Here is a 24,168-nt window from a genome sequence, read left to right as displayed (position 1 = left end):
ATATACTATCCTGAGACCAACCCCTCAAAGCTTGACGGACCACCCTCTGATCCTATAGTAAAAAACCACCGGAAACATGATCTGCCTAGCAACTGCTTAGTCATCAACAACCAATCACCAAAAGTTGGGCTCTTATATGGCCTCAGGCTTATACACCCTTCAGCTAATCTAATGTCCCCAAGTAGTAGCATCCTTATACCTAATGCCCACAGAAGTGCTGCTTATACATAATGCCCACAGTAGTAACATCCTTATACATAATGCCCACAGAAGTGCCGCTTATATATTATACCCCCATTAGTATCGTCCGTATACATAATGCCACCAGTGATAGCGTCCCTTTACATAATGCCCACTGACATGCCGCTTATACATAATGCCCACAGTAGAAGTGTCCTTACACATAATACCCACAGAAATACAGCCTTTACATGATGCCCCCAGTAGTAGAGTCCTTAACCATAATGGCCCCGAGTAGTAGCGTCCTTATACATAAGCCCCCCCCGTAGTATCGTCATTATACATAATGCCCCCCAGTAGTAGCATCCTTATACGTAATCCCCCCAGTAGTAGCATCCATAATGTGCAAACACATACACAGCCCCGCCATACACACACATACACACCACACACACACACAGCACCACCATGCACACACACATTTCTCTCTCACCCTCCACTTACCTAAGTTTTCTCTGTACAGCAACTTGGTCCCATGTAGCTCGGCCCCCTCCATCCCATGTAGCTCCGCCCCCTCTTTGGGACCGCACACTGCACAGCACACAGCCACTGTGTCACACAGGTGAGGGGGAGTAGGCTTTTTATGCTGCCGGCTCCGCTGCCTGTCATACAGTGACAGTCGCAGCAGCCGGTAGCTACAGGGGAAACAGGTGCAGCAGCAGGGATGCATAGCGGGGAGAGCGCCTCTCCAGCCTGGTGCCTCCCTGCTTTGTATCCCTTCACTGAGCGGGTAGCGCCGGGCCTAACTACAGACACTCTGCCTGTGGTAACACTAGACAGTGACCGCACTGCACCCCGCAACCCAATATTTTGATTGACGCCTATGGGTATAGCTGATCCCAGCCATTACTACTAAGTTGCCTTTGTGGGATAAGAGTATTGTAACATTTGAAGGAAACTTCGGGTGATTTGGGAATGTTAGTTGTATGCGGCATTTGATTACCATATGGCTTGAAAAAGTTGGGTACAGGTAGCTTAACTTTAAAAAAAAATCCTCAACAAAGAAGAATAGATCAGGCGCTCCCAATTGTACAATAATATTATATAAATGTACACACACCTATAAATCCACAGTAGCTGCTCTCAGAAGGTGCTCTGAACACCTAATAAAACAAAGCTAATATTGTCTAGGAGATATAAACATTAAAGAGAGCGCTTAAATAATACAATAACAATTTATTATCAAATAAATCACTTAAATGCAATATTGCTGATCATTAAAAGAATGAATGAAACCGCACTAATGGAGACCACTGAACTAATCAATTTTAAATAATTGTGTTCCCAAATCAATAAGGGAAAGGAGGAAACAGTTCTCAGTTGAACTGAGGAATGAGAATGTTCAATGTCCCACCAATTAGGTGATAAATGGTTACAAGAACAATAGAACTATAGCAGGTCCTCTTGAAAGAGTTGCAACATTTATTGAGATAATGTGGAATTTAGCTGATTCCTCCCACAGCACGTAGGTAAGGCTACAACCCCCCACCGCAATCCGACAGTGTAGTAGCTCACCGCTGCAGATGTAAAATGCGGTCCGCTTCAAGAGCTCCAGGGCAATGCGGTGTTCACCGGTGCGGCGGTCAGATGTGGAAGACGTCTCAGCAAGGGAGATGGGGGAACCACACACCACGGCTGGCAATAGCGACTGGAAATTGTAATCAATGTGCTGGATCAGTGCTACGGCTGTAAAGTGCAGTAGTCAGGGCTCACAGTGATGCGGTTAACGTCCCTTATCCATAACGCGTTTCTCCGACATAGGGCAAGTCGGTTTCATCAGAAGGTAGTGATTTGGGAACACAATTATTTAAAATTGATTAGTTCAGTGGTCTCCATTAGTGCGGTTTCATTCATTCTTTTAATGATATTGCATTTTAAGTGATTTATTTGATAATAAATTGTTATTGTATTATTTAAGTGCTCTCTTTATTGTTTATATCTCCTAGACAATATTAGCTTAGCTTAACTTTTAGACTGTGAACCAGGAAAGCGATTGGTAACAAGAACTGAGGTTATAATCCCATATCTTTTATGCAATGTTATCTATTTGACTAATCACTTTTTTTCATGATATCATGCACTCACAAGTGTTACATCAGGACATAAGTATCTGGAAATATTAATAGATTTCTGCATTAAACTTCTGTGGCATCATTGGGATTTTATTTTGTCACACAAACTTCAATGTTAATGTCTCAGAAGAATGCCGCAAGACTTAGCAAAAACAACGATGCATAATTACTGCCTAGTCTGTTAGGTGCTACCTGAATTCACCTCTCAGTCACCTGAATGTTTTCGAACTGGCATAAAGGAGAAACTCATAATTATCACTAATTCTAAAAAAAGATGCTGAGAACAAACGTTTTTACTTTGATCAATATGCTTTTAGCGTGTGCTCAGTATGGACATACAGATAGAGACTCGGCCAAAATTATCGCTTTCAGACATGTGACCAGGGAATTTGCCAGGTCTAGCAAGCCAGCAAATTACCGTGTCTCAGCTCCGTGACCCTGGTAAGTAGCAAGGTCGTGGACGAGGGACTTATTCCCGGATCATTTGCATTTACACATACAGAAATTCCGAAATTTAAAACCCAGGATTTCCATGAATGTGTGATAGGGTTATTAGTGTTTGAGCAACAATTCACTTTTAGTTTGTGACAGTTGCACTAAGGAAGACATACTGTACAATGTGTTACATTAGCAAAGGTTAGCTTCGGGGAATGGGACGGGGAATGGGACCGCTGGGGATACTAGGCATAGCAGCGGTGCCGGGAGGGGGGGAGAGGACCCGCGGGGCCGTGGCATGCCGGGGTGGGGGAGACAGACGGGGGAATCAAATGGTTTAAGCAAACAGGGGAAGGGTGTACCATGTAAACTGAACCATACCAATGCAGGAAAAGAAAAAACAGAAAAACTAACACCACAATGTCACTTATCTGATAACAAGTACTCAGCCTTCCTGGGCCATACAATAAATGGCAAGAGGAAGTCTGAGGCACATGACCCTGCCCTATATACTATCCTGAGACCAACCCCTTAAAGCTTGATGGACCACCCTCTGATCCTATCGGAAATAACCACCGGAAACATGATCTGCCTAGCAACTGCTTAGTCATCAACAACCAATCACCAAAAGTTGGGCTCTTATATGGCCTCAGGCTTATGCAGCCTTCAGCTAATCTAATGCCCCCAAGTAGTAGCAACCTTATGCCTAATGCCCACAGAAGTGCTGCTTATACATAATGCCCACAGTAGTAACATCCTTATACATAATGCCCACAGAAGTGCCGCTTATATATAATACCCCCCTTAGTATCGTCCTTATACATAATGCCACCAGTGATAGCGTCCCTTTACATAATGCCCACTGACATGCCGCTTATACATAATGCCCACAGTAGAAGTGTCCTTACACATAATACCCACAGAAATACAGCTTTTACATGATGCCCCCAGTAGTAGAGTCCTTAACCATAATGCCCCCGAGTAGTAGCGTCCTTATACATAAGCCCCCCCCCGTAGTATCGTTTTTATACATAATGCCCCCCAGTAGTAGCATCCTTATACGTAATCCCCCCAGTAGTAGCATCCATAATGCGCAAACACATACACAGCCTCGCCATACACACACATACACACCACACACACACACAGCACCACCATGCACACACACATTTCTCTCTCACCCTCCACTTACCTAAGTTTTCTCTGTACAGCAACTTGGTCCCATGTAGCTCGGCCCCCTCCATCCCATGTAGCTCCGCCCCCTCTTTGGGACCGCACACTGCACAGCACACAGCCACTGTGTCACACAGGTGAGGGGGAGTAGGCTTTTTATGCTGCCGGCTCCGCTGCCTGTCATACAGTGACAGTCGCAGCAGCCGGTAGCTACAGGGGAAACAGATGCAGCAGCAGGGATGCATAGCGGGGAGAGCGCCTCTCCAGCCTGGTGCCTCCCTGCTTTGTATCCCTTCACTGAGCGGGTAGCGCCGGGCCTAACTACAGACACTCTGCCTGTGGTAACACTAGACAGTGACCGCACTGCACCCCGCAACCCAATATTTTGATTGACGCCTATGGGTATAGCTGATCCCAGCCATTACTACTAAGTTGCCTTTGTGGGATAAGAGTATTGTAACATTTGAAGGAAACTTCGGGTGATTTGGGAATGTTAGTTGTATGCGGCATTTGATTACCATATGGCTTGAAAAAGTTGGGTACAGGTAGCTTAACTTTAAAAAAAAATCCTCAACAAAGAAGAATAGATCAGGCGCTCCCAATTGTACAATAATATTATATAAATGTACACACACCTATAAATCCACAGTAGCTGCTCTCAGAAGGTGCTCTGAACACCTAATAAAACAAAGCTAATATTGTCTAGGAGATATAAACATTAAAGAGAGCGCTTAAATAATACAATAACAATTTATTATCAAATAAATCACTTAAATTGCAATATTGCTGATCATTAAAAGAATGAATGAAACCGCACTAATGGAGACCACTGAACTAATCAATTTTAAATAATTGTGTTCCCAAATCAATAAGGGAAAGGAGGAAACAGTTCTCAGTTGAACTGAGGAATGAGAATGTTCAATGTCCCACCAATTAGGTGATAAATGGTTACAAGAACAATAGAACTATAGCAGGTCCTCTTGAAAGAGTTGCAACATTTATTGAGATAATGTGGAATTTAGCTGATTCCTCCCACAGCACGTAGGTAAGGCTACAACCCCCCACCGCAATCCGACAGTGTAGTAGCTCACCGCTGCAGATGTAAAATGCGGTCCGCTTCAAGAGCTCCAGGGCAATGCGGTGTTCACCGGTGCGGCGGTCAGATGTGGAAGACGTCTCAGCAAGGGAGATGGGGGGAACCACACACCACGGCTGGCAATAGCGACTGGAAATTGTAATCAATGTGCTGGATCAGCGCTGCGGCTGTAAAGTGCAGTAGTCAGGGCTCGCAGTGATGCGGTTAACGTCCCTTATCCATAACGCGTTTCTCCAACATAGGGCAAGTCGGTATCATCAGAAGGTAGTGATTTGGGAACACAATTATTTAAAATTGATTAGTTCAGTGGTCTCCATTAGTGCGGTTTCATTCATTCTTTTAATGATATTGCATTTTAAGTGATTTATTTGATAATAAATTGTTATTGTATTATTTAAGCGCTCTCTTTATTGTTTATATCTCCTAGACAATATTAGCTTAGCTTAACTTTTAGACTGTGAACCAGGAAAGCGATTGGTAACAAGAACTGAGGTTATAATCCCATATCTTTTATGCAATGTTATCTATTTGACTAATCACTTTTCTTCATGATATCATGCACTCACAAGTGTTACATCAGGACATAAGTATCTGGAAATATTAATAGATTTCTGCATTAAAATAAAATCCCAATGTTGCCACAGAAGTTTGTCACACAAACTTCAACGTTAATGTCTCAGAAGAATGCCGCAAGACATAGCAAAAACCAAACGATGCATAATTACTGCCTAGTCTGTTAGGTGCTACCTGAATTCACCTCTCAGTCACCTGAATGTTTTCGAACTGGCATAAAGGAGAAACTCATAATTATCACTAATTCTAAAAAAAAGATGCTGAGAACAAACGTTTTTACTTTGATCAATATGCTATTAGCGTGTGCTCAGTATGGACATACAGATAGAGACTCGGCCAAAATTATCGCTTTCAGACATGTGACCAGGGAATTTGCCAGGTCTAGCAAGCCAGCAAATTACCGTGTCTCAGCTCCATGACCCTGGTAAGTAGCAAGGTCGTGGACGAGGGATTTATTCCCGGATCATTTGCATTTACACATACAGAAATTCCGAAATTTAAAACCCAGGATTTCCATGAATGTGTGATAGGGTTATTAGTGTTTGAGCAACAATTCACTTTTAGTTTGTGACAGTTGCACTAAAGAAGACATACTGTACAATGTGTTACATTAGCAAAGGTTAGCTTCTATAGACATTAATTTCAACCATCCTTTTTCCTGGGGATCCCCTTCTGCCTGACCAGACACACCGATTGGGGAACATAGGTACAGGATGCCATTTATGCTCCAGGGCTGGCTTCTCATATTGCCAGCTGCTTTCTATGTTCCTGGACTGTGGTAATCAGTGGCGGCTCCTACCTTCTTGTAGGAGGGGGGCTACCATTACCTGTGCCCAGAGGGGGGGTAGCCACTGCTAGCCGGGTCCCGGCACCTGTGCAATTGATCTGGAAGACATCTGGAACACAACTGGCAGGTGGATTTTGTGCATGAAGAAGGCTCCGGCTTCTATGGACTGTTTCGGTTGCAGTCAATAGAAGCCAGCTAGGGCTGACAATGAGAGAGGGAGTGGCTTCCCACAGGAAGCACATTCTCTGCTAATTGCAGCCCAGTCTGGCAGTCCCAGAGGAATGAAACACCTCCCAATGCCTATCCTGCGGGTGACTGGCAGGTAGTGCTTGCAATAGAACGGTCTGCAACTGGCTCACTGAGGTAGTTACTACTGGTGATAATTAAGGTCGGTGACTTTCCAGTTAATGGATGCAAACTTATAGGATATATGCATTATTGCTCTTATTTTATTAACAATAGTGGTCAACCTAACTTACAGTTATTAACAAAGATATAAAACTAAAGTACCACGGTTTAATACTTGACATTGATATTTGTTTATTTGACAAAATAACCATTTTTCTATGCATGAGAAATACAGTTTATGTGAATAGCAATGTTTAACAGTAGTCTTTGTTTGACTGTTCTAGTGTGGATACAGTATACAGATATAGGCGCTGTCATTGTACCTTCAACTATTCGCGGGTGTGACTCACTTTCCCTCGACTAGCATGGACATTTGCAGGCACATGCAAATAGTCGCACTGGCAATCCATAGGAAAAGCAATGTGCAATCACGGGCATATGTAGTCGCTACAGCGATGCATGCACATGAGAGTACACATCACAGCAACGATGAATGTTGCTACATCTGTAGTATATTGTAAGAATGTTGGCTAATGTAAAACAAAAGCACAATTTCTGGGTTTACACAGATGGTCAAAATATGGGACAATAGTCACAATATTGTCACTCTCCCATACTGATACAGTAACGCTTGTGTTCTTGTGTGTTATTGCAGATCAAAGTTTCAGTGTCCTCTGGAGGTGACTGCATACGTACGTATAAACCTGACATTAAGAAAGGCAGGTACCACACAATCATCCTGAATGTGAAAACAGACACCCCTGACAATCTACTGTTTTTCCTTGGAAGTAACAAATTTGTAAGTATTTATCTTACGCTGTCACTTTATCTTTCTGGCCTTGCTTTTTGTTGAACTGTCCAATCGTCTTCAATGTTTAAGTGACTCTGTATGATACAATTCTACATAGTTTACTACAAGTACCTGTTTAGCTTAAAAATGTTATAAAGGTTTGCCAAAAAATATATTTTTGATAGATTCAGCTGCCTAGGTCTTTTATAGCATTCTTTTTTTTTATGTCATTAGAAGTGTTGTGAGTTGTAGCTTGCAGATCTTCAGTTTTAGGGCCTAATTCAGAGTTGATCGCAGCAACAAATTTGTTAGCAGTTGGGCAAAACCATTTGCACTGCAGGGGGGCAGATATAACATGTGCAGAGAGAGTTAGATTTGGGTGGCGTGTGTTCTAACTGAAATCTAAATTGCAGTGTAAAAATAAAGCAGCCAGTATTTATTCTGCACGGAAACAATACAACCCACCCAAATCTAACTCTCTCTGCAAATGTTATATCTGCACCCCCCCCCCCCCCTGCAGTGCACATGATTTTGCCCATCGGCTAACAAATTTGCTGCTGCGATCAACTCTGAATTACCCCCTTAGTCCTACTGATAACCATGGGGGGTCATTCCGAGTTGTTCGCTCGGTAAAAATCTTTGCATCGCAGCGATTTTCCGCTTAATGCGCATGCGCAATGTCCGCACTGCGACTGCGCCAAGTAAATTTGCTATGCAGTTAGGAATTTTACTCACGGCTTTTTCATCGTTCTGGCGATCGTAATGTGATTGACAGGAAATGGGTGTTACTGGGCGGAAACAGGCCGTTTTATGGGCGTGTGGGAAAAAACGCTACCGTTTCCGGAAAAAACGCAGGAGTGGCCGGAGAAACGGGGGAGTGTCTGGGCGAACGCTGGGTGTGTTTGTGACGTCAAACCAGGAACGACAAGCACTGAAATATTCGCAGATGCCGAGTAAGTCTGGAGCTACTCAGAAACTGCTACGAGCAGGGCTTAAAGTGGTCCTGAAGAGGTGGGGGAACCCACCACATAACACCTCCCCCTCACATTAAGTGGAGTCAGGGCCAGTGCTAGTGTTTACGGCACCCCTCTGCAAACTGTAATGCCCTACTTCCCATACTTTTAAAGGGACACTGATCTCACAAAGAAGCAGCGTGGTCACACAATAGTGCCCCCTACTTCACATTACACCTCACAGTAGCACAATCTTATTCACATTACACTGCATGTAGCACCCCTGATTCATATTACACCACATAGTAATGCCCCTTATATGGTTAAGTCACGCAGTAGTGTCCTTTATTCACAATGCACCATACAATGGTACCCTTTATATATGTTATGCCACACAGTAGTGCCCCTTATACACAATTTCAACAACAGAAATGCCCTTTATACATAAGGACCACAGTAGTGCTGCTTATACACAAAATGCCCACATAAATGCCACTTAAATACAAAATGCCACCAGTAGTAGTGCTGCTTGTATACCAAATGCCCACAGTAGTAGTGCCCCTTACACATAAAGTCCACAGTAGTGCCGCTTATACACATAATGCCCACAGTAGTGCCCATTATACATATCTCTGCCTCTGTCACTCCAGCAGCTCACTGCCTGTGTCCCTTCAGCATTTCCATGCCCTGTATCCCTTCAGCAGCTTCCCCACCTATCTTGTCCCTCCAGCCCCCTCTCATCTTGTCTTCATGGCCCTTCTTCACTTCAGCAGCGGTGACAGCATGACATCATATACGCCGTGCTGGAAAAGGAAGCCACTGGGACCTGAAGAGGGGTTGAATGCTGTACAACAGACACAGCGTGTGTTAGTTCCAGGATGGGTGGGCTGTAGATGGAGGGGGACTATGGAGCCACCAGTAAAGGGAAGATGGCTGCAGCTCATCAGTAACACTAGCGCCGCCTGCATCATCAATTGACATAGGTAGTGGGGTGAGCTTTTCTGTTGGAATTACTGTGCAGGGCAATGGAGGAGGTGGAACTAGTTCCCCCTACAATTACAGGTGGTGGAACTCAGTTCCACCTCGTTCCCCCCCACTTTAACCCCTGGCTACGAGGTGTGTAATCGCAATATTGCGAATACATCGTTCGCAATTTTAAGATGCTAAGATTCACTCCCAGTAGGCGGCGGCTTAGCATGAGCAAATCTGCTAAAATCCGCTTGCGAGCGAACAACTCGGAATGACCCCCCATATCAGTATAGATAACAAACTATATGCTGCTCTCTGTAATAAATGAATCTTAAGATCATTAAAGAAAAAAAGTAAAAACATTGAAAGGTTGATGCTGAGTTGGACCTACATTCATTTCAAGCAAAAGCTGTATTTCCACACACAACAAATGTGTGAGTACACATCCCTGTGTATATTTGGAAACATATTATATAGTACTTGTGACTACATCTGCTTAGGGAGATGGAAGAGGGGAAAGGGCTAGTAAGCATAGGCCAAGTTAATACTGTACGTCCAAGTGAGATCTCGGCACAAAACATACAAGTTTGTCAGAAGCTGTATAGCTTGGGGCTGCTGGACACCTGGTGCATTGATCGGTGATGCCAAGGAGGCTAAACATATTAGTGATGAAGAGGTCACAGATGGAGGTGTATTTGTTGCAAAATAACCTGGCACTGCAGCAGGCACGTGAAAGGGAGGTACTGTACAGAACAGAATCATTGCAGGAAGTTGGTGATTTATGGATCGCAACCTAAATTCATACCAGATACCCAGAAGTTAATACACAGTAGCACAGCTGAAGGGGGTGGGGTGGGAGGGGACAAAAGAGGAAGTAATGTGCCAGTAATCATGCAAGTTAAGCAAAATCTCCAGCCATTTACCCCAGTTCTCTTTAACCTAATCCCTCTGTGTTTCTGCAGCTCCAGTCCTGCAGTGTCTCTACAGCCCCCTTCTGTCTGTCTGTACAGCATTCCTTCTGTCTCTCCAGTCAACCCTCTTTCTGTCTCACCAGCCAGTCCTCCTTCTGGCTGGCCAAACAGCTCTTCTTCTGTCTCCCAAGCCAGACCTCCATCTGTCTCTCCATCCAGTCCTCCTTTTGTCTCTCCATCCAGTCCTCCTTCTGTCTCTCCATCCAGTCCTCCTTCTGTCTTTCCATCCAGTACTCCTTCTGTCTCTCCAGGCAGCCCTCCTTCTTTTTCTCCTACCAGCCCCCTTTCTGTCTCTCCAGTCAGATGGTTTTACAAGCCTGCTGTCTTACCAGCCAGTTCCCCTTTTATCTCACCAGCCAGTTCCCCTTCTGTCTCACCAGCCAGCTTACCTTCTGTCTCAACAGCTAGCTCCCCTTCTATCTCAACAGCCAGCTTCCCTTCTGTTTCACCAGCAGGCTCCCCTTCTGTCTCACCATCCAGCTCTCCTTCTGTCTCACAAGCTAGCACAATGTCTGTCTTACCAGCCAGCCCTTTTTGTCTCTCAAGCTAGCACCCTTTCTGTCTCACCAGCTAGCCTTCCTTCTATCTCACCAGCCAGCACCCCTCCTGTCTCTCCAGCTTCTTCAGACTCTCCCCAGCCATCCCCATTTTTTTCTCTCCAGCCAGCACCCTGCTATCTCTCCAGCCAGCCACCTTCTATCTCACCAGCCAGCACCCCTTCTGTCTCTCCAGACAGCCCTCCTTTTGTCTCTCCAGACAGCCCTCCTTTTGTCTCTCCAGACAGCCCTCCTTTTGTCTCTCCAGACAGCCCTCCTTTTGTCTCTCCAGCCAGCCCACCTTTTGTCTCTCCAGACAGCCCTCCTTTTGTCTCTCCAGCCAGCCCACGTTTTGTCTCTCCAGCCAGCCCACCTTTTGTCTCTCCAGCCAGCCCTCCTTTTGTCTCTCCAGCCAGCCCTTCTTCTGTCTCTCCAGCTAGCACCCATTCAGTCTCTCCAGACCTTGCCCTCACTCTCTCCAGCAAGCACCCCTTCTGTCTCTTCAGCTAGATCCTTGTTTTTCCAGCCAGCCACTGGTCTCTCCAGCCTGCCCCCTTCTCTCTTTACATCGAGTACCCCTTCTGTATCTCCAGCTGGCCCTCCTTCTGTCTTTCCAGCCAGATGTAGCCATACTCATTCTGGCTGCACATAGTCACGGGTGTGACTAGGTTGTCGTGATGCGTGCACATGCCAGACTGCATGTGCGTATATTCACACCTGTGACCCATACGCTTTGCATTCATGGGTCACAGATGCGAATAGGTGCAGCTAGTTATTGCCGCGATGCATGTGCGTGTGCATTGCTGCAATGATGAGCCTAGCTACATCTGTATCTCTCCTGCCAGCTTCTTGCTGTCTCTCCTGTCAGGACCCTTTCTGTCTCACCAGTTAGCCCCCCTTATGAATCACCAGCCAGTCCCTTTTCTGTCTCTCCAGCCAGCCCCTTCTGTTTCACCAGCCAGCACCCTGATGTCTCTCCAGCCAGCTTCCCTTCTATCTCACCTGCCAGCTCCCCATCTGTCTCTCCTGCTAGTACCCTTTCTGTCTCACCAGCCAGCACCCTTCTGTCACATAAGCGAGCACTCCTTCTGTCTCTCCAGCTCCTGCAGTGTCTCCCTAGCCAGACCCCTTTTTGTCTCTCCAGCCAGCACCCATCCTGTCTCTCCAGCCAACACCATTTTTGTCGATCCAGCCAGCCCCATTCTGTATAAGCGGCCAGCCCACCTTCTGTCTCATCATCCAGCGACCCCTTCTGTGACTCCAGTTCCTACAATGTCTCTCCAGCCAGCACCCCTTCTGTCTAACCAGTCATCTCCCTTCTGTCTTTCCAGCCAGCAATTTCTAACTTTTCAGCCAGCCCCCTTCTGTCTCACCAGCCAGCACCCTGCTACCTCTCCAGCCAGTCCACTTTTATTTCTCCAGACAGCCTCCCTTTTTTTTCACCTGCCAGCACCTTGCTGTCTCTCCTGCCAGGATCCCTTCTGTCTCACCAGTTAGGCCCCCTTCTGAGTCAACAGCCAGTCCCTTTTCTGTCTCGCCAGACTCCCTTCTGTCTCTTCAGCCAGCCTCCTCCTTTCCCTCCAGCCTCCCTTCTGTCTCTTCAGCCAGCCCCCCTTCTGTCTCTTCAGCCAGCCCCCCTTCTGTCTCACCAGCCTGCCCCCTTCTGTCATACCAGCCAGCACCCCTACTGACTCTCTAGCCAGTCTCCCTTCTGTGTCTCCATCCAGCCCTCCTTCTATCTCTCCATCCAGCCCTACTTCTGTCTCTCCAACCAGACTTCCTTCTGTCTCTCCAGCCAGCACCCTTCTGTCTCTTCAGCCATCCTTCCTTTTGTCTCTTCAGCCAGCCTCCCTTCTGTCTCCAGTCAGCCTCCCTTCTGTCTCCAGTCAGCCTCCTTCTGTCTCTCCAGACAGCCTCCTTCTTTCTCTCCACACAGCCTTTTTTCTGTCTATTCAGCCAGCCTCCTTCTGTGTCTTCAGCCACCCCCCCTTCTGTCTCACCAGCCTGCACCCTGCTAATCTCTCCAGCCAGATCCCTTCCTTCTCTCCAGCCAGCCCCCATTATGTCTCACCAGCTGCCCCTTCTGTCTTTCCAGCCAGCCCTTTTCTGTCTCTCCAGCCAGCCTCCCTTCTGTTTCTCCAGCCAGCCTCCATTCTGTCTCTCCAGCCAACCTCCCTTCTGTCTCTCCAGCCAGCCTCCCATCTGCCTCTTCAGCCAACCTTCTTCTGTATCTTAAGCCAGCCCCCTTTCTGTCTCTCCAGCCAGCCTCCCTTCTGTCTGTCCAGACAGCCTCCCTTCTGTCTCTCCAGCCAGCTTCAATCTGTCTATCCAGCCAGCCTCCCTTCTGTCTCTCCAGCCAGCCTCCCATCTGCCTCTTCAGCCAACCTTCTTCTGTATCTTAAGCCAGCCCCCTTTCTGTTTCTCCAGCCAACCTCTCCTCCTGTCTTCCCAGCCAGCCCCCCTTCTGTCTTCCCAGCCAACCCCATTGTGTCTATAAAGTTACAACCTCCTGCACTTACCTTCTTCAGTGTATACTGGCCTCCCGCTGGCTGCTTCTCTTGTCCTCGCCACTGCCGGCTGGATCAAACTAGATCCAACTAGCGCCCAGGCTCCTCACATCGCGGGTGGTGTCATTACATCACCCACGCACCTGCACACTGCATCCCTGGGAACTGTGAAGAGAAGCAGCAGCGGCAGGCTTCTTACAGTTATTTTCTGTTAAGTCTGTCGCGATCTACTGGCGGATGCTCCGCGAACTACAGGTAGATCGCGATCTACCTTTTGGCCACCTCTGATCTATAGCCAATGCCTGTGCTGCTGCAGTGATCAGCATGGCACAAGCAATGGTTACAGATAGATCTATCTGTGCCAAGAGGTCAGTGCTTCCATAGCATTGAGGAGTTCTGCTACTGTGTTGGGACTAAGAGAATAAAAGTCTGGGGATGGACTGGGGAAATGGAGTAGAGGCTAATTCACTCTGATTTTGAGGGAATTGAGATGTATTGTGTAATAGTGTTTTGAGATTATTGGGTGTTATTCAGATATGGCTGGAGGTGGTATCACTGCTCTGACATGGAAGCAGCAGTGATAGCACTAATATGTTATTGCAACAGGAGGCATCTGATATAAGTAGATGCATCCTGCTTGCATTAGTGATCCATGTTGTGTCCTAGAACTCAGCATTCAATCACCTGTGACACTATCAGCTGGCTGCATGATCCATAGGGTCGCTTAAGCCGGCTGCCACAAATCCATCAAAGAGACCAGGAAATCTCCATCTTGTGATGGAGATCCTGGCCTCAATAATCCCCTACAATGGCTGTGACATGCTTCTGTTTTGGGAGACAGCATCCATTGCCACCACCTCGCCGCCCCCTAACTCCGGACTTCACTAAGTGGCTGCGCAGTATAGAGACAGTGTATATAGAGGCACGCTGCACTATACTCTGCTGTTTTGGCTGTGCTGTGTCCATCCAGAGACTTCAGACTCAATAGTGGCTGTGTTCTGTATAGTGACTGTGTACAGGGGCACTCTGCTGTATGCTGCGCTGTAGTCTGCTGTAATTTGTACTGTTTGGTGCACTAAACCCTAGTACGCTTTGTTCATATGCATCTAAAAGCCCTGTGATCCTTGCAGTGTGAACCAAGCTAAAGATAAAAAAAATTAATACTTGAAATTACTCAGTCTATGCGCAATTAGGCCATACGTTTCCAAAGTTTGTTTGTTTCTTCCAAACCTCCAAGTGCAGCTACATCCCACTCCGAGCCACCGGAGTATGACAAATTGATGCTGTGTAAAAAGCGCACTCGTCAATGTAGTATTTAACACACTTTATATTTAAAACAATGTTCACGTACATAAAGGTTTAAAATCACAAGTAAGACAGTGCTCTGCCACAGGTAAAACCATCAATGCTCTAAACTGTCCAGCCAACCTCTCGCACCAGCTCTGGACCCAGCATGTGACATCATAGCGCCATGTCATTTAGCCACGCCCAATGTGTTTTGTCCGATTATGAAGTCATAGCAACATGGCTTACCACTCTTAGACTCTCTCCAGGATTTGTGATATCTGATACACCAAAAAACTTGTGAAAGCATTACAGCTGGGTGAATTCCAACACATCCCCTGTTTTTCTCACATGATCAACTGGTAGAACAGGGCTTTTAAAAACAATGACCGGGGTATGCAGGAGATGCTGCCTGTGGCCCCATTTTCTGAACATTTTCGGCATTCAGCAATTGCGTGCAGAAAATTCCAGCACCTGCAAGAGCAGTCTAATTTGCCCTGCCATCAACTGAAGCAACTGAAACAAGAGGTGGTAACAAAGTGGAACTATACCCTTTGTATGCTTCAGCAGATGGAGGAACAGCAAACAGCCATCCATAGCTATTCAACAAGCCATGACATTGGTAGAAGAGGAAAAGTATGCTGGGCTTGTAGATCAAGTACTTTATTTGTTTCACCAGGATCCAAGGGTTGCCAATATCTTGAAATATCTTGAAATCCGATCACTACATTTTGCCAACCGTGCTTGATCCTAGGTTTAAGTCGTATGCTGTGTCTTTCTTTTCAACTGACCCAGATCTTAAGAGATGCACAGAGCTCCTGATGAGCAAGTTGGCAACTCAAGTTATGCATGGCACTACAATGTCTCCTCATTCAGTTTTCCAGTAGCCAGGAAAAAACTCAGCTTTCCCAAAAGACCAAAAAACCCAGAAAAACTCATGTCGGTATTTTGACATGTCGGCATTTCAAACGGCAGCATTCTATGTCGGCATTTTGAACATGTCGGCACAATGAATGTTGGTATTGTGACTGTGTCAGTATTTTGACTGTAGGTCAGTGGTAGTCGTAATTATGACCGTCAGTATTGTGTCCGTCGGTAAATCATACTGAACCCGTGTGTGTGTCTTGGGAAAATCAATGCATCAACTACACCCAAGTATTTTACTATGTACTCACATAAATAATAATCAGGGCTTCATATTCACCAAATTGTGTCTGACTTTTATTTTAATACTTGCATTATTATTTGTACTCTCATGCTTTCTAGACTGACTTCCTTGCAATAGAGATGAGGAAAGGAAAAGTTAACTTTTTGTGGGATGTAGGATCAGGAGTCGGGCGGATTGAATATCCTGACCTAAATATCAATGACCAGTACTGGTACAGAGTGGAAGCTTCACGGTAAGTGTTTACTATGGGAAGAAACAATATCAGAATATTACTAGAAGTATTTTTTAAAATGTACAACTCAGTGCTATAACGACAAAATAAACAATTAAAGAGGAAGTAATAGATAAGCAGTAAGATCGCTAACATTCCAGTACCAGACAAAGAGACACTGTAAGAAGGTACTATACACAGGAAGGAAAATACTTAAATGTGTAAGTAGTTTAATGCTCCCATGCTGTATGTTGGGGATATTATAAAATTAGCAGCTACTAAAACCATTGATAAACATACATATTGGGAAACTACTGTGCAATAATGATGACAAATGTAGGACTAAAAAAATTCATTAAAAAACAGAAGGAGGATGAAGCCCTGCTGCCAGATAATAGCTTATGTGTCTCTGGTAATGATAAGTAATAGGTGATGTCTACTAATCAGCCTTATCAACCAATCGTAGATTAGTAATACATCTTTGGGCTGAGAGACCACTGCACAATAATGCTTTTGTGATATGCAGGCATAACAAATGCATACCCAGGTGATTGTAACGAGGCCTTAATGATTCCACCTTTTTCTTGTAAGGTAATGGTTAATCTTTATTCACTAAGTGGCACATTGAAACCCTACAGTATAACTATTACATTGCTATGTCAATGGTTTTGCACTATATTATCAAAATTGTGTTAGCGTACAATGTACTATTAAACAGGTAGTACAAAAAGGTACCACATAAAACTGTTGGAACTGCCCCTTTAAAAATACTCTGTTCTTCACAGCCCTCACAGGATTTCAGGAGTGCACATAGTGGGAATAGTAATGAACATTACTTTAGTCTTGTCTACAAGCATATTAGGAGAACGTTATTTATTAATTGTAACTTTTACCTTTTTTTCCCCAAAAGCTGGTTTGTCAATCATTATTTATGTCTTGAATAAATTGATTCATCATCAGTACTTTATTATGTGCCACTATCAGGCATTTAACTATATTTATTACACTTACAGAATAGCACCTATACATGTTTTTTCCCAAATGTAGCTTTGTGTATATAAAATTCAACGGCTGTCAGGAGCCAGGTATTAACGTGTTTGTGCCTCTATATATGTATCACCAATAGCAGCCTCAATTGTTGTCCCACAACCATCTATCTTAAGTGTTCTTCATACAATTTAGATTGTAAACTTATTTGGATAGGGTAATCTAAATCTTCTGTTACATGTCATTGTATTACACAAAAGCAAAAACTGATCTGGAGTGTTCATCTGAGCAACCCAAATCCTGATGCTACATTACACATTTATAAATTATTAATAAATTCATATTTGCTGCAAGTTTAAAATACTAGTTGCTAACCCAACTATATTTCTGAAAATGACTACTGAGGAAAAAGGGTTCACCTGCGCTCAGGTCTGCCATCAGAAACTGTGAGGCCCAGGCCTGCTAAATTTGTCAGCCGACTCTACCCTTCCCAAACCCCCAGTGTTCCTGGTGAGGCCAACGGCAGAGCCGTAAATAGCCCTTTTTATGCCTTGTGCCAGAATAAGCACCAGTGCCCCACCTTCCCCCATATCTTTGGGTATGCATGGCATCGGAATTCAACTATTAAATTAAAGAACAACAAATTATTGTTCTTTACTAGTTGAATTCAAATATTCCCCCCCCCCCCTTCGTCTCTGTCCCTCCGTGGCAGGTTCTTACTGTATTTGACTATATAGGAGAGACATGTGGGAGCAGCAAGTTGCTAGGCTAACTGATGAGGCAGGGCTGATACATGCTTGCAGGAGCTGGAAGGCACCATGGCTTACTGCAGAGAATGAGACGGGACAGATATGCAGTAGCTGAAAGACCAGTTCTGCCAACAGGACCCTGATTCTCCTCCTGTTCCACATGTTACCCAGTGATGGGCGCCTGTAAGCTGTCCCATCCAGCCAGTGCTGAACCGCTGAGAGGATGAATGGGTGGTACCCCAGTCCCTGGGGACCAAGCATGTAGGAGCATCAGGTAGCCGCATCTGTGGTTAGGCAGGGTTTGGGTCTGCCACTCTCTCTGGGCCTGGGACTGCAGTCCCGGCAGTCCCTTTTTGATGACACAAGTAAATAGAATGACTTCCCTTAAGAAATACATGTGTTAGAGCAATGTAACATAGAAACATAGAAACATAGAATTTGACGGCAGATAAGAACCACTTGGCCCATCTAGTCTGCCCCTTTTTTATTTTATCCTTTAGGCAATCTCAACCCTTTTTTAACCTTAATTCTTTGTAAGGATATTCATATGCCTGTCCCAAGCATGTTTAAATTGCCCTACAGTCTTAGCCTCTACCACCTCTGATGGGAGGCTATTCCACTGATCCACTACCCTTTCTGTGAAGTAATTTTTCCTTAAATTTCCCCTGAACCTCCCCCCCTCCAGTCTCAATGTATGCCCTCGAGTTCTAATACTTCTTTTCCTTTGAAGAACGTTTCCCTCCTGAACTTTGTTAAGACCCTTGATATATTTGAAAGTTTCTATCATGTCCCCCCTTTCCCTTCTCTCCTCCAAACTATACATGTTAAGATCTTTTAGCCTTTCCGGGTAAGTTTTGTGATGTAGGCCATGCACCATTTTAGTTGCCCTTCTTTGTACACTCTCTAACGTATTTATATCCTTCTGGAGAGAGGGTCTCCAGAACTGGACACAGTATTCCAGATGGGGCCGTACCAATGACCTATACAGTGGCATTATCACTTCTTTTTTCCTGCTACTGATTCCTCTCTCTATGCAACCTAGCATCTGACTTGCCTTTCTCATTGCTTTGTTGGATTGCTTTCCTGCCTTCAAGTCACTTGAAATAGTGACTCCTAAATCTCTTTCCTCCTCAGTAGTTTCCATTATAGTACCCTTGATACTATACTTAGCCTTTGGGTTTTTGAGACCCAAGTGCATGATTTTGCATTTTTTAGCATTAAACTGTAGTTGCCACGTTCTTGACCATTTCTCAAGCCTACCTAGGTCATTAATCATTTGTTTGACCCCTCCCGGTGTGTCTACCCTGTTGCATATCTTTGTATCATCTGCAAAAAGGCATATCTTCCCTTCAATACCATCTGCAATGTCACCAACAAAGATATTAAAGAGAACTGGACCAAGTACAGATCCCTGGGGTACTCCACTGGTAACATTTCCCTCCATAGATTGCACTCCATTAACTACGACTGTCTGTTTCCTATCCTGCAACCAGGTTCTTATCCATTTAACTGATTTATAATCCACCCCCAGGCTTTCAAGTTTATTTAGCAGTCTGCGATGTGGGACAGTATCAAATGCCTTACTAAAGTCTAGATATGCTACATCTACAGCTCCCCCTTGATCTATTATTTTCATCACAGAGTCAAAAAAGTCAATAAGATTTGTTTGGCATGATCTCCCACCAGTAAATCCATGCTGTTTTGGATCCTGTAAGTTGTTTGATTTAAGATATTCCACTACTCTTTCTTTTAATAGTTTTTCCATTACTTTCCCTACTACTGATGTAAGGCTTACTGGTCAGTAGTTACTTGCTTCTTCCTTGCTTCCACTTTTGTGCAGTGGAACTACATTTGCTCTTTTCCAGTCCTCTGGAATAGCACCTGTATTTAGTGACTGGTTAAATAATTCTGTTAAAGGTGTAACCAGCACATCTTTTAGCTCTTTGAGTATCCTTGGGTGTATCCCATCTGGTCCCATTGATTTATCCACTTTTAGTTTTGAAAGTTCTGTTAGGACCTTCTCCTCTGTAAATGTATTTTCATCTACCTTATTTTTATGAATGTCCTTGCAACTTAACTGTGGCCACATCCCTTCTTCTGTAGTAAATACTGAGCAAAAATAATTATTTAGGTGATCTGCTATTGCCTTGTCTCCCTCCACCAAATGCTCACTCTCTGTCTTAAGTCTTATTATTCCTCCATTTGATTTTCTCCTTTCACTTATATACTTAAAAAAAGTTTTGCCCCCTTTATCTTCTGACTGGGCCATTTTCTCCTCAGCTTCTGCCTTTGCACGTCTGATCACTTTCTTAGCATCCTTCCGTCTGTCCAGATACACCTCTTTGTCGTTATTATTTTGAGTCTGTTTGTATTTCCTAAAAGCCATCTTTTTTGCTTTCACACTAGTTGATACTTCTTTTGTGAACCACACTGGCTTCCTTTTCCTGGTGCTTTTCCTAACCATTTTGATACAAAGGTCTGTTGCACTTAGTATTGCACTTTTTTAGTTTTTTCCACCTCTCCTGCACTCCTTCCAAGTTCCTCCAGTCTGCCAATGAATCACTTAAACATCTCCCCATTTTTGCAAAGTCAGCATTTCTAAAATCCAACACCTTTGTTTTTGTGTAACAGGAGTTGGATCCTGTCTTTATACTAAACCATACTGCTTGATGATCACTGGATCCCAGGTGCTCACCCACATATATATCAGATTTCCTATCACCATTTGTAAGAATTAGATCTAATATTGAGTCTTTGCGAGTGGGCTCCCTCACCAATTGCTTGAGAGATGCTCCCTGTATGGAATGTAGAAATTTGCCACTTGTAGCTGAACTTGCAAAAGACCCCTCCCAATTTACATCAGGTAAATTAAAGTCTCCCATGATTATGACTTCTCCCTTTAAAGCCATTTTAGAGATGTCCAACAATAGGTTCCTGTCCAAATCCTGCCCCTGGCCTGGTGGTCTATAGATCACCCCAATGCGAATAATGTCCTTCTTCCCAGTTTCTATGGTGACCCAAAGGGCCTCAGTTTTGGCTTCAATATTTTGTATTAAAGTAGCATTTATGCTTTTTTTCACATACATTGCTACCCCTCCTCCTATTCTTCCTATTCTATCTTTCCTAAATAAATTGTATCCTGGTATAGCTAAGTCCCAGTCATGATTCTCATTGCACCAAGACTCTGTAATTGCCACAAAATCCAGGTTATCCCTTGTCATTATCGCAATTAGCTCTGGAAATTTGTCTCCTAAGCTCCTAGCATTTGCAGACATAGCTTTAAGAATTTTGTCTGTGCATTTGTTATTAGTAGCCATGTCCAGAGCGTACAAAATAAATGACAAGTTTAAAGTTGAAATTACCTGTTTAGGGATGTTGCTCAGTATTTGTTTTCTTTTACTAATCAGTAATCATACTCTGTCCTTTACACCATAACTACACCTTACTAAATATAAAGATATAGTACACCTGACCACAATGGGTAAATGTTCAAAGGAGGTAAACACCAGTCAGTATGCAATAATTAACTGTTTCACCGAGCAACTTCCCCACACATGCAATGACATTTACAAAAAATCATTACATCAAGAAACATACATAAGTTTGCATAAGAGAGAACTGTAGTGAGCAGATTGGGGATGCCTTTTCATAGGTTTTTAAAAACAGATAATATGCATAAGATGAATTACATACTTTTGAGGCATTAAGGCAGTCCATTTGTGGTAGTGTTGGTGTGTTGATGTTTCCCTTCTGTTTTCCTGTAACGCTATTTTTATAATAACACTTTTATGTCAGCACTTCCATGGAAGCACTACCAGCCGATGGCTATCCAGCCGTATACTAGACTTTAAATAGGAACAATGGCCCTCATTCCGAGTTGTTCGCTCGCAAGCTGCTTTTAGCAGCATTGCACACGCTAAGCCGCCGCCTACTGGGAGTGAATCTTAGCTGATCAAAATTGCGAACGAAAGATTAGCAAAATTGCGAATAGAAACTTCTTAGCAGTTTCTGAGTAGCTCGACACTTACTCGGCAACTGCGATCAGTTCAGTCAGTTTCGTTCCTGGTTTGACGTCACAAACACTCCCAGCATTCGGCCAGACACTCCTCCGTTTCTCCAGCCACTCCCGCGTTTTTCCCAGAAACGGTAGCGTTTTTTCGCACACACCCATAAAACGGCCAGTTTCCACCCAGAAACACCCACTTCCTGTCAATCACATTACGATCACCAGAACGAAGAAAAAACCTTGTAATGCCGTGAGTAAAATACCTAACTGCATAGCAAATTTACTTGGCGCAGTCGCACTGCGGACATTGCGCATTAGCGACTAAACGCTCCGTTGCAAGAAAAATATAACGAACGAACAACTCGGAATGACCCCCAATATCCATGTGAATGCAATGATTGCAAACTCCACCCAATACAATCCCCCTTTAAGCTAAGGCCATAAATTAGCTTAGAAAAACAGACATTACATACCAATAAGGCAGCCAACTATATCTTTACAAAGAGAAAAACATACAAAAAAAAAATCGCTTTTTCAATATACCTAAACTATTCAATCATGATATTCATTTGACATAATCAGCAAATGCAGTACAACTTGCTGGGATGTGTAGTTCCACGAATCATACCTAAACTATTCAATCATGATATTCATTTGACATAATCAGCAAATGCAGTACAACTTGCTGGGATGTGTAGTTCCACGAATCATACCTAAACTATTCAATCATGATATTCATTTGACATAATCAGCAAATGCAGTACAACTTGCTGGGATGTGTAGTTCCACGAATCATACCTAAACTATTCAATCATGATATTCATTTGACATAATCAGCAAATGCAGTACAACTTGCTGGGATGTGTAGTTCCACGAATCATACCTAAACTATTCAATCATGATATTCATTTGACATAATCAGCAAATGCAGTACAACTTGCTGGGATGTGTAGTTCCACGAATCATACCTAAACTATTCAATCATGATATTCATTTGACATAATCAGCAAATGCAGTACAACTTGCTGGGATGTATAGTTCCACGAATCATACCTAAACTATTCAATCATGATATTCATTTGACATAATCAGCAAATGCAGTACAACTTGCTGGGATGTGTAGTTCCACGAATCATACCTATGTATGTGTATAAAGTAAACACCTTAATGACCTATGATAGCTTTTGGCTTCTGACATTAATCAATATACAGTAAGCCTTAATAACTTAAATCTAAACTTTAAAATAACACGACTGACAACAGAAAATGGCAGTAAAAACATTTTTTAATGATAATGAAAATACTAACTACTTTATAAAGTCAGAAAAAAGGTGGCCTGAACCAGAGCTTACTAAGGGAAATCAAATAGCAATGCAAATATCACAGGTTTTGGGGAAATTAGTGAGGAAGCAACAGCCATCTCCCGCAAACCAATGCAACTATCACATGAATAGGGAGGAAATAGGTTTTATGGGGGAGGTCCAGCGACAGCTGACCCGAAGGGGCCTATCATAAGGGTACCAACCTCTCCTTCATATCATCCAAGTCGTATTCCACATGGACAGGTGATGTGTCTGACCCCAAGCATGGTGGTATCAGCAAAAGCCCTTACATTTCAATGAAATGAATGGACCATCATGCCTGTTGACAACCATTCTTACCCACCTACACAAATACTATGTAAAAACAAAAAACTAAACAAGGGATCGAGGGTAGGAAGATAAGTCGTGAAGAAGTTGATCCAATGCAGAAACTGATTATCTAAAGTAGTCCAAAACCTAACCCCTCATATAACACACCCCCACTGGCTCATACATTACCCAAAACCCTAACAACCACTAAACTCACCCCACATTGGTGTCACTACTCCCAACCCATCTAAGTCTCCAGGTTTAACACCTGCAGCCTCCTGCCAGCATTGTTTAAGTAAAATACTGTACTGTGTTAACTATATTAATAATATGAAAATAATTAGTACAAAAATTCTCAGAAAAAAATAAAAGGAACTGTAACATTAATTTCTCATGAAATCCAATGCGAATAGAAATGCCAGTGAGGTCTTTCATTAAAACACTATTCTGTCTATTTTTATATCAGCAAGATCTTACATTAATGTGCAGGACAAATCTCAGCAAATGCTAGAAATGGAGAGAAAATATAAAGTCGCCTCTACAGTATATTGGAGCATTAGATGTATATCTGGAATTGGTATAATTTATTTCAAGAAACAGTGTGTAATGATTTTGTTATTTCTTTATATTTATATCCTACTCTGTGGGAGAATATTACGTGGAAATTTCTGTTCCATGAATA

The 24,168-nt window shown here is 43.6% G+C and overlaps 1 protein-coding gene across 8 annotated transcripts in view; it reads left to right on the top strand.

Moving 5' to 3' along the window:
* Window positions 1–24,168, top strand: part of LAMA2 (laminin subunit alpha 2) — a 1,276,598-nt gene that overhangs the window by 1,098,855 nt on the left and 153,575 nt on the right. For all 8 annotated transcript variants that reach the window (XM_063917336.1, XM_063917337.1, XM_063917331.1 and 5 more), the window contains 2 exons: window positions 7,380–7,523; window positions 16,001–16,134. In XM_063917336.1, the coding sequence (XP_063773406.1) occupies window positions 7,380–7,523; window positions 16,001–16,134 (278 nt within the window). The remainder of the gene's footprint in view (window positions 1–7,379; window positions 7,524–16,000; window positions 16,135–24,168) is intronic.

Source organism: Pseudophryne corroboree, chromosome 4 (assembly GCF_028390025.1).
Source record: "Pseudophryne corroboree isolate aPseCor3 chromosome 4, aPseCor3.hap2, whole genome shotgun sequence".
Lineage (NCBI taxonomy): Eukaryota > Metazoa > Chordata > Amphibia > Anura > Myobatrachidae > Pseudophryne > Pseudophryne corroboree.
This window is presented reverse-complemented; position numbering and strand designations above follow the sequence as displayed.